At 41.6% G+C, this 13,015-nt stretch overlaps 1 protein-coding gene across 2 annotated transcripts in view; it reads right to left on the reverse strand.

The window, feature by feature from the left end:
- The window catches only part of LOC120947220 (transmembrane protein 150A-like), a 158,276-nt gene that overhangs the window by 27,636 nt on the left and 117,625 nt on the right, over positions 1-13,015 (reverse strand). For both annotated transcript variants that reach the window (XM_040362365.1, XM_040362364.1), the window contains one exon: positions 8,204-8,331. In XM_040362365.1, coding sequence (XP_040218299.1) covers positions 8,204-8,331 — 128 coding nt within the window. The remainder of the gene's footprint in view (positions 1-8,203; positions 8,332-13,015) is intronic.

Raw genomic sequence — 13,015 nt, forward strand, 5'->3', positions numbered from 1 at the left:
AATTATTGTCCTCAAAATTCTACAATGTGAATCAAGTTTGTTTGAAGTCTTTATAAATGTATGTGTGTATATAATATATATATATATATATATATATATATATATATATATATATATATATATATATATATATATATATATATATATATATATATATATATATATATATATGTGTCACCTGTACATAAGTATTCTCAGCCTTTGCTCAATACTTTGTTGAAGTACCTTTGGCACCAATTACAGCCTCAAGTCTTTTTGAATATGATGCTACAAGCTTGGCACACCTAGTTTCTACCATTCTTCTTTGCAGAACCTCTCAAGCTCCATCAGGTTGGATTGGGAGTGTCAGTGCACATCCATTTTCATATATTTCCAGAGCCGTTTAACTGGTTCAGGTCTGCATTCTGACTGGGTCACTCAAGGACATTCAGAGAGTTGTCCCGTAGCCACTCCTTTGTTATTATGGCTGAGTGCTTAGGGCTGTTGTCCTGTTGGAAGATGAACCTTCACCCCAGTCTGAGGTGCAGAGCGCTCTGGAGCAGGTTTTCATCAAGGATGTCTCTACATTGCTGCATTCATTTTTCCCTCGATCCTGACAAGACTCCCAGGTCCTACCACAAAAAAACATCCAATGGCATGATGCTGCCACCACCATGCTTCACTGTAGGGATGGTATTGGCCAGGTGATGAGCGGTGCCTAATTTCCTCCAGACATGATGCTTGCCATTCAGGCCAAAGAGTTCAATTTGTTTCATCGGGCCAGAGAATTTTGTTTCTCATGGTCAGAGTCTTTCAGGTGCCTTTTGGCAAACTCCAGGCGGGCTGTCATGTGCCTTTTACCAAGGAGTGGCTGCCATCTGGCCACTCTACCATACAGGCCTGATTGGTGGAGTGCTGCAGAGATAGCTGTTCCTCTGGAAGGTTCTCCTCTCTTCACAGAGAAACGCTGGAGCTCTTTCAGAGTGACCATTAGGTTCTTGGTCACCTCCCTGACTAGGGCCATTCTCCCCCGATCGCTCAGTTTGGCTGGGCAGCCTGCTCTAAGTCCTGGTGGTTCCAAACCTCTTCCATTTACGGATGATTTAGGTCACTGTGCTCATTGGGACCTTCAATGCTGCAGAAATTTTTCTGTACCCTTCCCCAGATCTGTGCCTCGATACAATCCTGTCTCGGAGGTCTACAGACAATTCACTGGACGTGATGGCTTGATTTGTGCTCTGACATGCACTGTTAACTGTGGGACCTTATATAGACAGGTGTGTGCCTTTCCAAATAATGTCCAATGAACTGAATTTACCACAGATGGACTCCAATCAAATTGTAGAAACATCAAGGATGATCAGTGGAAACAGGATGTACCGGAGCTCAATTTTGAGTGTCATGGCAAAGGCTGTGAATACTTATGCACATGTGATTTTTTTTTTTACGTTTTCTATTTTTAATAAAATTTCAAACAAACTTCTTTCACGTTCTCATTATAGGGTATTGTTTGTAGAATTTTTAGGAAAATTATAAATTTAATTAATTTTGGAATAAGGCTGTAACATAACATGTGGAAAAAGTGAAGTGCAGATGCACTGTATCATGCTTTGGGTTAAAACTTTAATAACTTTATTTTATAAAAAGAAAATTCTATATACATAGCCTTGAACAAAGTATATATTTTTAGATGTGCCAGGGTAAAACATAATTCTTCATGTATACATTAAAATGATAAAAAACACAGTTTTTCGCATATGCAAAGTCTGACTTTGCATGTCTTAATTTTCCATCTGCAGCAGTTACAAAAGTGCTAACTCAACAGTACCCAGCCTACCAGTGAAACTGGAGACAGCTGGTGCTCTCCGATCTATGTTTACTTGTCTGTGCTGGGTCCATTTAACAAATACCATTTATTCACATTAAAGAGCAACTTCAGGCAACAACTGAAAAGCTCTCCAGGAAACACTGCAACAATCGGAGTTCTGTGAGATACACTTCAATTTTACTGCTGCTGAATTTCACATGTGCTTCTGGGTGAGCTACCTTCCCAAGGTTAGATTATCTGTGCAACCTCTTGTGTGAGTCAGCAAGGTGCCTAGAGTGGGCAAGATTGAAAGAATTTTCATAGGAGTAAGAAAAAGTGTTTCCTGGATAACAGATTTTGGGATATTTTAAGAGGAAAAACTAAGTCCAAAACACTTAGCTTGTGTTCCCAGTGCGTTTTTATGGCATTATTTTTCAAAAAGTTAATGAGAGAGGATGCATCAACTTGATATGCTGATAAATTGTGTGTCAATAGAAAGTGATGTGCAGTTTGCTCACTGCCTGCCTGCATCGTCTCAAAAGTACTGCAGATGCTCTCAAACCCTGGTCCAATTGCAGAATTGAAAAAAAAAAAAAACACTGCAAAGTAGAGATTTTCAGGCCCGATTCACACCTATATATTTGCTGTGCATTTTGCAGATTTGTACTACAGTCCATTTAACATGGTTTCCTATGAAACACGTTCTGTAGTGCAAATTTTCAAAATACAAAAAGCACCAAAAATGCCTAGGTTTGAATCAGGTCTTAGAAGCCCTGCACCCCCCCCCCCCACTCAATATACCTTACCTAGTACTGAGCAAACATAAGAAGGCTATACTTACCCGTGTCAGTCTTGCTCCAAGGCAGCTTTATTTGGTGATCAAAGAAATTCACCACATCTGTGAGGTTCTCCCTTGGCTTTTCCTCCTCCGGTCAGCACAACGAATGCTGGCCACAGACTAACTGAAATTCAGCCAGTCCAGCAGCTATCGGCTAAATTTTCATCAGTGTATAGGCTTCCCCACTCAAAAGTAGTACATGGTTTAAACAATGGAAAATTTTCCATCCATCATTGGTTACAGATACTGATCAGTATACTCTGACACTGAGTGAAATCGGTTTTTGTTCAGCCTGCTGGCCAACTTAAGACATTGACATCTAGTTCAAATGGCCAATTATAGATCTGTTTTAGGGGAAAATAAAAAACCTGCCCCTTTCCCCACACACATTTACCAATACTCTCCCTGCTGGTGCCAACATACAAATCACAGTATTTTTGGCTGTGAAGCAACTTAAATCCCACCTGCCTACCAATCAAAAGGGTAGGAGGGCAGAGTATGCAAAATACTAAGTACATAGCTACCTATGTAGCTTAGGGCACCACCACATGTGAATGAGCGTGCCCGGAGAGCCTCCACATCTAGGACAAGGGTCATCTAAGCGTCTGCCATCAAATCGCTTTTGTGGAGTATAATAGGATCTGTGTAATTAGTACAGCTGTGAGGGAAGATTATGGGGTTTATATGAAAACTACAGCATTTAGGGTTAAAATGTAAAGCTTAAATCCAGGTACTATCTTAACCTCTTCCCACCGACGTGGTGCATACATGCGGGTTAATTGTGATGGTAAAGGGCTGCATATATGCAGCCTTATGTAAAAGCTTTCTGTGCCGAGAGTACACGCCCTGAGTGCTCCCAGCACAGTCACAAGCAGTGATTGGGAAGCTCCCGATACATACTTCCGATTGGGGGCTTTCCATTCATGGGGCCTCTGTGAAAGCCAACCACAGTGGTAACATGACCCGAATGTTCACCTCCGCCTCCCAGAATTTAGAACCTCGTAAAGGGTCAGGAGTCAGTGGTGGGAAAGGGTTAATTGCATACTTACACTGGTGAGACTTGACTCAATGCAGTAATATCATACCGATAGAGTGCTGTGGAAGATGTACAGTACATACAGCATCTCACAAAAGCGAGTACACTCCTCACATTTTAGTAAATATTTTATTCTATCTTTTCATGTGACAACACTGAAGAAATTACACGTTGTTACAATGTAAAGTAGTGAGTGTACAGCTTGTATAACAGTGTGCATTTTCTGTCCCCTCAAAATAACTCACACCCAGTAATATCTAAACCGCTGGCAACAAAAGTGAACACAAATAAGTGAAAATGTTCAAATTGGGCCCAATTAGCCATTTTCCATCCCCAGTGTCATGTGACTCTGTTACAAGGTCTCAGATGTGAATGGAGAGCAAGTGTGTTAAATTTGGTGCCATCGCTTTCACTCTCTCATACTGGTCACTGGAAGTTCATCATGGCACCTCATGGCAAAGAACTCTGAGGATCTGAAAAAAAAAAATTGTTGCTCTACATAAAGATGGCGTAGGCTATAAGAAGATTGAGAAGACCCTGAAACTGAGCTGCAGCACGGTGGCCAAGACCATACAGTGGTTTAACAGGACAGGTTCCAGTCAGGCCTCGGCGTGGTCGATCAAAGAAGTTTGAGTGCACATGCTTAGTGTCATATGCAGAGGTTGTCTTTGGTAAATAGACGAATGCGTGCTGCCAGCATTGCTGCAGAGGTTGAAGGGGTGGGGGGTCAGCCTGTCAGTGCTCAGACCATACGCCGCACAGTGAGAAATAATACCGCTCAGAAAACTGCTGATCCCCTGGCTTTGCTTCCGTCCCACCAAGCCAAAAGGGTGCTGGCTATGCACAGGTGCATTGGATGAAAAGAGATCCTGGACTGCCGCACTCCTTAAAACAATATCTTTATTCAGCAAGTGAAATCCAAAAAACAAAAAAACAACCAAAAATGTTGCAATCAAAAAGAAGTGAACAAAAGGAAAAGGATGGCTGAGTGAGTGAGTGAGTGAAAAACTTATATAGCGCTACACATGCGAACTGAATCGCCTCTGGGCCAACGAGCTACGATTAAGCATCACACGATGTGAAACATGTCAGCCATCCTTTTCCTTTTGTTCACTTCTTTTTGACTGCAACATTGTTGGTTGTTTTTTGGATTTCACTTGCTGAATATAGATATCGTTTTAAGGAGTGCGGCAGTCCAGGACCTCTTTTCAACCATACGCCGCACACTGCATCAAATTGGTATGCCTGGCTGTCATCCCAGAAGGAAGCCTCTTCTAAAGATGATGCACAAGAACGCCCGCAAGTTTGACAAGCAGACTAAGGACATGGGCATTATTCCAACATAACGAGCCCAAACACACCTCCAAGAGAACCACTGCCTTGCTAAAGCAGAGGCTAAAGGTGATGGACTGGCCAAGCATGTCTCCATACCTAAACCCTATTGAGCATCTGTGAAGCATCCAAAAAACGGAAGGTGGAGGAGCGCAAGGTCTCCAACATCCACCAGCTCCGCGATGTCGTCATGGTGGAGTGGAGGCGGACTCCAGTGGCAACCTGTGAAGCTCTGGGGAACTCAATGCCCAAGAGGGTTAAGGCAGTGCTGGAAAATAATGGTGACCATGCAAAACATTGGGCCCAATTTGGACATTTTCACTTACAGGTGTACTCACTTTTGCTACCAGCAATTTAGACATTAATGGCTGTGTGTTGAGTTATTTTGAGGCGACTGCAAAGTTACACTGTTATACAAGCTGTACACTCACTACTTTACATTGTAGCAAAGTGTAATTTCCTCAGTGTTGTCACATGAAAAGATATAATAAAATATTTACAAAAATGTGAGGAGTGTACTCACTTTTGTGAGATATTGTACATCTTCTGCAGAATGTGATTATTACTCTTACATTTAGGTTAAAAAAAATAAAAAATAAAAAAATTACTGGCTGTATCACCAAATGAAAATAGAAAGCCTAAAAAAAGAAAATGAATACAGCCACTATATCGAATAATTAGTAAGCTGCAATATAATAAATGTTTGCATTTGGGTTTAATACCACTTTAATGACATTTCCAAGATCTGAGTAATTTGCAGCTCTGCTGCTCTTTCCACAAGTGGGTGTATGTTCCTGGCTCATCATTTTACAAGGAGTCGATGTACGCATTCTGATAGACATGCCTCCCTTTTTCCCTGAGGGCAAATATCCACATGGAGCAGCTCATAGTTCATGCAGTTCCCATTGACAACTAAACACAGAACACGTGCAGCAATTAAAAGACTTTCATGTGGATTTCTGTACTGAGGCCTTACATAAATATGCAACTAATACAGATATTTTCTTTATAGGTAATTCCGTAATAATTACTATATGCAATATTGTAAAATGTTTAAACATTTTTGTGAAAAACTACAAGACAGGTTTTTGTAACGAATCAAACCTGAGAAAATCTATTCAGCTCAATGGTGGTGTGAAAAGTTAATCTGTATAACCAGTAAAAGTTGCTTTTAATTCTCTACATAGAGATTTTGGAATTCTTGTCCTCAAGCAGTCACAGCAGGTCACGTTACGAGGATTTGCTTTTGTGGGAACAAAACTAACATCCTCTATCAACTAGATTAATTCTAATTTACAACAAAAAGAAAATCTTCAAATAATGACCCTTCAGAAGAGCTTTAAAGTGGGCCCGTCTCTAAAAAAAAAATCAAACTTCACAATCACTCGGGCACAATGTCATTACATTACTAAATGTAAAGAGAAGTTCAATACCAGTCGTGTTAGTAAAAGTTTGGTGAGAGACGATTCACGCTTTTCAGTCCGTTACAGCGTGACCAATGTGCCATCTCCATTACGAACGCTAGTTTTACCAGACCGAGCGCTTTCTTCTTGTACTTGATTCAGAGCATGCGTGGAATTTTGTGCGTCAGAATTGTCTACACACTCTTGGAATTTACGAGAACGGATTTTGTTAACGGATTTTGTTGTCGGAAAATTTGAGAACCAGCTCTCAAAATTTTTGTTGTCGGAAATTCCGACAGAAAATGTTCGATGGGGCCAGAATTTCCGACCAAAAGCTCCCCATTGAACATTTGTTTTCGGAAATTCAGAGCGTGTGTAAGTGGCATTAGGCTTAAAGTGGTTGTAACCCCCCCCCCCAAAAAAAAACTGCAAGACAAAGGCATAATGAGCTAGTATGACTAGCATACTAGTTCATTATGAATTACTTACCTTAGATCGAAGCCCCTGAAGCCGTCCTTGTGTGCCTCTCCGGCTGCATATATCTCTCCCAAGGGTTACTTCTGGGTATCGCCACTCCGGCGCTGTGATTGCCCAGAGCTGTGATGATGTCAATCCGCGCCTGGAGCCGTCAAAGCAGGTATTGTCCATTCTAAAAACCGGCATTCTCAGTGCGCCTGCACCGAAAATGCGCCGTAGATATCAGTGCATTTTTCTCTGCAAATATCTCCTTAACTGTGTAGGTTAAGGAGATATTTCTTGCACCTACGGGTAAGACTTAAATTTTTTTTTTTAGCTAAATAGCTTTCTTTACCTTACTGCAGTACTGGTTTCATGTCCTTATTGTTAGTTTTTGCTTTGAAGTTGCTGTAATTCTGCTGTGATCTCCACACTTCCTGGTTGCCCGTTTCCATATAACCACAGTACTGGGAGCTTTTCACATTGGTCTAAGCTGTCATTACTGTGTGTCTAAAACTTAACAGAACCAATCAGATTCATTTTAAAAACAAAACACTGCCCTGGATTTGTTTGTTTTTGTTCTGTGTGTCTCTCTAGTTCACAGGAACATGAAACCAGTTTAAAAGTGAAACTAACCTGCAGGCACATTATATGATTGATTTTTATCTATTTGTAATAATTTTTAAAAGGAATCAGTTAACTTTTATGTCTCTATACCCTGTAAACAGTCATTTCAGCCCAATTTTCTTTTTCCTTTAGTGACCCTTTAATCTAGGCTTACCTGTAAGTGCAAGTGATCAGAGAGGGTTTTTCAAAAACTTTAATGTACACGGGACGTTTTTACAACTTCTCCTCAACGATTCAACTTGACAGATAGTAACCCACGTTTAAAATGTCCATTTTGACGGATTTAGCAGCGTTTTGCGTTTAGAAAAGTAAAAAAAAAAACGCAGCGCCTGAACTCATTTTTTTTGCTTTACACAAAAAGCCTCTGAACTCGACTGCCTAGAAATGACCCTGTGTACATGTTCTGATAAGATAACAGGGGCAGTTGGAAAAAAAGGCCCAACTGCTCCTAAACACCCGTTTAGCAGCAGCAGCAGCGTACATGAGGCTTTAGCAGCAGATGACGTGGTATCTGCCTAGAGGGTGAACTGCGTGTGATTGACACAAGAGACTGTAAAACATCTGTTGCTTTCAAAAGAGCAAGACCTTATTGACGAAGCGAGAGGGTCCGCTTATAGGATGGTGAAAATGGCTGCCTACACATGCATTTTTTAAGTACAAACAAGACATTAGCACACAATGATAACATGCAGATAATCAGCCATGTCCTTTTTAAACATTCTTACCTGAAAATTACCAACCATGGTGAGTCCAGCAGCACAAATCCAACCCAACACAAAAGCTACAGTGTTCAGCAGGGAGGGACCATATCGTTCAATGACAAAGGCATATCTCAGCAATCCAATGACCATCACTGCAAGGCAGAAAGAGTGAGAATTAGGATTTGAATTTTTTTTTTTAATATTCTTAGTATAGGTTTTTGAGCACCCTCTAAACAAAGCCTTGCCAAGACAGGCTAGGCTAAAGAAAGTTGGGTCATTTAGGTTTATTGCAGTTTGAAGTTTTAAAGAACTGTAATAAGGGAAAATGAATAAAAAGGTGGTAGAAGATGCCACAGAGCTCGGACACCAGCCATGAAATGACGGTGCGGCTTCAAAGACAAAAACAGAAAGAAAATTATGTTTTTATCAGTGCTGCCATCAGCTACCAATCCTGCATTAGCAAAGCCCAGATTTACTTTAAAGATGAACCCTGGGAACAAAAACTAGAATTACTAAAAATATTTCTCAATAGCCACAAAGGATATAAAACCACTGTGTGCGCACCAGATGCCTTTGCAAACCCAGGTATAACCATTTAAAGGGGTGTAAAGGTACAAATGTTTTCCTAAATAGCTTCCTTTACTTTAGTGTAGTCCTCCTTCACTTACCTCATCATTCCATTTTGCTTTTAAATGTCCTTATTTCTTCTGAGAAATCCTCACTTCTTGTTCTTCTGTCTGTAACTCCACACAGTAATGCAAGGCTTTCTCCCTGGTGTGGAGTGTTATGCTCGCCCCCTCCCTTGGACTACAGGAGAGTCCGGACGCCCACTAACACACAGCTCCTTTCTCTATCTGCAACATAGAGAGCGTCCTGACTCTCCTGTAGTCCAAAAGGTAAAATAAGCTATTTAGGGGAAAAAAATTGTACCTTTAAAACCCCTTTAAACCTTTATTCTACACTGAGATCGTATATAGATTTGGTATACTATTCCTTCAGAGGACATGCGCCAGTGATGTCCCTGGCTGCTGCTCACTGGAGTATCTCCTAAACCAGTGGTTCTCAACCTCAGTCCACAAGTATGCCCACCGGGCCATATTTTCAGGTTTTCCTTTACTTTACAGAGCTGCCTTAAGCTATTTTATCTGAGGGAAGTTCCCAAAACATGGCCCGCTGTGGGCAAGCCCGGATCTACTCCCTTTGCCGCCCCAAGGCCAGGTCCTTCAATGCTGCCCCCGCCTGCGCAGTACAGGGGGGACATTATCCGCCAGGGGACTTTTTCGGTAGGACACTGAGAAGCCGGGGGGTGTTGCTGCCAAAAATGACATTGAGCATTGGGGGGTGCTGCTGCCCAAAATGACAAAATTACATTGAGAACCGGGAGGGGGGTTGCTCACCTCCTCTTCCCTCTGTTTTTTCTCCTCACACCATCCGCATGACAGGGGGGAACTCCCGATATGAAAGTAAAAGTGTCCTCTCCTCTCATCCGCAGTGCCGCCCCTGCACCCACTGCCGCCCCGAGGCCTGGCCTTGTTGGCCTTGTCTGGAATCCGGCCCTGGCTGTGTGTACGAGGACTGAGGTTGAGAACCACTGTCCTAAACAGTGCACCATGTAGGAGATATTCATTTAAACTATAGGCAAGCTTTATTATAAGATTACCTGCAAGTAAAAATACCTTGGTTTGCGAATAACACAGTACACAAACATTTTGAAAGACCAGCAACATTTAACAAAAATAAAATAAAAATTTGACTCGATATGCAAGCGCTGTCTTGATATACGAGCAGTAGTTTTCATGTAAAAACAAAAGAATTACACTCACAACGTTAGGGAGTCTGGTGCTCATCTATGTAAAGCTGCTGTGTATATGTACAGTAAAGCTGCAGGTGTACAGTATAGCTTTGTATGTGGCCAGGGGTTTGGGGCCGATGGTGGCTTTTAGAGCTTCCTTGAGACACTGCCAGCTGGGTGGGGCGGGCATAACCTGCGTTTGGAGCACCAGGAAGTCATGTCAACAGTTCAAGTGTCTCAGAGCTCTCCAGGAAGTGCTGGGAGCCACCATCGCCCCCATCTGGCCACATACAGCGCTCTATACTGTACACCAGCGGCTTTACTGTACATATACACTGTGGCTTTAACTGGATTGGCCCCAGACTCCTTAACATTGTGCCTGTAATACTTTTGTTTTTTACATTAAAACTGTTTGTTTTTTCTCAACACAGAGGTACAGTATTTGCTACAGTACTGTACAGTATTATGAGCTTTTTCTCATATAATTTTTATATGAATAAATGGTTGTGGAACAAATCATCCGAGTTTCCATAATTTCTTATGGGAAAATTTGCTTTGATATAAGAGTGCCTTGGATTACAAGTATGCTTCTGGAACGAATTATGCTCTCAAACCAAGGTATTACTGTAGAGTTTACTACCATGTTAATAAAACAGTCTGTAGTCAAACAAAATCTGCCACAACTGGAACGGCCACTTCTCCAGACTGACACCCACCCATCAAACCTTTATATTTGCATAACTCCTCCCAAGACTTTGTTCACTGCTTGCATGAGATTTGAGGGGAGTGGAGAGGCAAGGCGGGTGAAGTTTTCCGTATGCTATGTACAGCACATTGCCAGTCCCTCCCATCAGCCATGCCTACACCATAGAGAATCATTGGGTCTAAACTAAAGTATGACATAAGAACAGAAAGGTTTTATTTCAAATTGTAATTAGCTTGTTTAATTTGGGTGTAAAGAAAAAAACAGGAAAAGGCAAAAGATAAGCCGATTCAATTTTAGCTTTAAGCACCTTCCAACATTTAGCTACATTCTAAACCATCAAGTCCCAAAATAAGTCGTGCCGCAACCATGAGGCCTGACGCGTTCGTGAGAAGGAATACAGAACCATGGAATGAGAATTGAAGGATTAAAAGATCAGTCTCTTTCAGCGAAACTAAAAACAATATCCTTTTTTTTCCTCCAAGAATAATCCACATACATTCAATTTTTCCGCCTCCTTGTACTGTCCTCCATGAGCTCAGGAATCTCTCCCCCCCCCCCCCTTTCACATTCGTTTGTTTGGAACGAGCGATGCAAGTTGGCTGCAATCATATGCACTTCATTACAATTACTACAAATCCCATAATCTCTAGTCCATCTCAGGAGTGAGCGAGACAGGATGGCTATGTTCCTACATTCAAGGTGGACCCTGGAGAATGAACTCCACCTTCTAACATGGAAGACATCACATCAGGAAAAGGGGGGGGGGCTGTGAGCAATAGCAGGTACTTTTTGTTTTTAGTTTTTGAAGTTACAAAGTTACATTTTTAGGTTTCAATTTTTTTGAAGGTCATTAACCACTTGAGATCCGCGCTATAGACGAAATACGTCCGCAGCGCGGCTCTCAAGTGCCAAGTGGCCGTTTAAAAACGGCCTTTATGTGCATTACCCGCGCGCGCCACTGGGTGGCGCGCGGCGGGTAAAAACTGTCCCGACGCATCGCCGAAGACCCGATGCGTGTACCTGGCGGCCGCGATGTCCGCCGGGTACACGCGATCGTCGGTGACACGGCAGGTGACAGCAGGGACGTGGAGCTCTGTGTGTAAACACAGAGCTCCACGTGCTGTCAGAGGAGAGGAGACCGATCTGTGTCTCTTGTACATAGAGACACAGCATCGGTCCCCTCCCCCAGTCACCCCCCTCCCCCCACACAGTTATAACACACCCAGGCTACACATTTAACCCCTTCCTCACCCCCTAGTGTTAACCCCTTCACTGCCAGTCACATTTATACAGTAATTAGTGCATTTTTATAGCACTGATCGCCGTATAAATGTGAATGGCGCCAAATTTGTGTCAAAAGTGTCCGATACGTCCGCCGCAATATCCCAGTCCCAATAAAAATCGCAGATCGCCGCCATTACTAGTAAAAAAAAAAATAATAAAAAAAATCCTAATTCTGTTCCCCATTTTGTAGGCGCTATAACTTTTGCGCAAACCAGTCGCTTATTGTGATTTTTTTTTTTTTTTTACAAAAATACGTCGAAAAATACGTATCGGCCTTAACTGAGAAAAAAAATAGTTTTTAAAAAAAAAATTGGGATATTTATTATAGCAACAAGTAAAAAAAATATATATTTTTTTTAAATTGTTGCTCTTTTTTTGTTTATAGCGCAAAAAATAAAAACCGCAGAGGTGATCAAATACCACCAAAAGAAAGCTCTATTTGTGGGGAAAAAAGGACGCCAATTTTGTTTGGGAGCCACGTCGCACGACCGCGCAATTGTCAGTTAAAGCGACGCAGTGCCGGACGCTGAGATTTCGCCTGGGAACGAAGGGGGTTTATGTGCCCAGTAAGCAAGTGGTTAAAGAAATTTTACAAACATTTTGCCCATTGCCCAACTTCAGAATGAGAACTGTGCAATTTAGCTCAAAAAAAGTAAAAAATGTAATTGTGCTTTCCACTACAAACATTTCTTATTTAAAACTAGCTGAATACCCGGCGTTGCCCGGTCTTCCTATCTTAACCTTTTGGGGAGGAAAATCATAGTAATATAAATATACCCATCTTTTATATAAGGGTGTAGGTAAGGGTTAATTTAACTGTCATATATTTTTATTTGGCATATAAGTAATATATGTACCAGGTATTATTGAAATATCTCCAGGCGTACAGAAGTTATGTGGGAACATACATTTCCCATTGATTTGCATGGGACTTTAAACAAAAACCCCGACCCTCACAAATGGGGGTAGTTAAGGGATAAATTAACTATCCTACAGTTTAAGTGGACATATAAGTAACATGTGACCAAGTGTTATCGAAATATCTACAGCCGTT

Source organism: Rana temporaria, chromosome 8, assembly GCF_905171775.1.
Source record: "Rana temporaria chromosome 8, aRanTem1.1, whole genome shotgun sequence".
In the NCBI taxonomy this organism is placed as follows: Eukaryota; Metazoa; Chordata; class Amphibia; order Anura; family Ranidae; genus Rana; species Rana temporaria.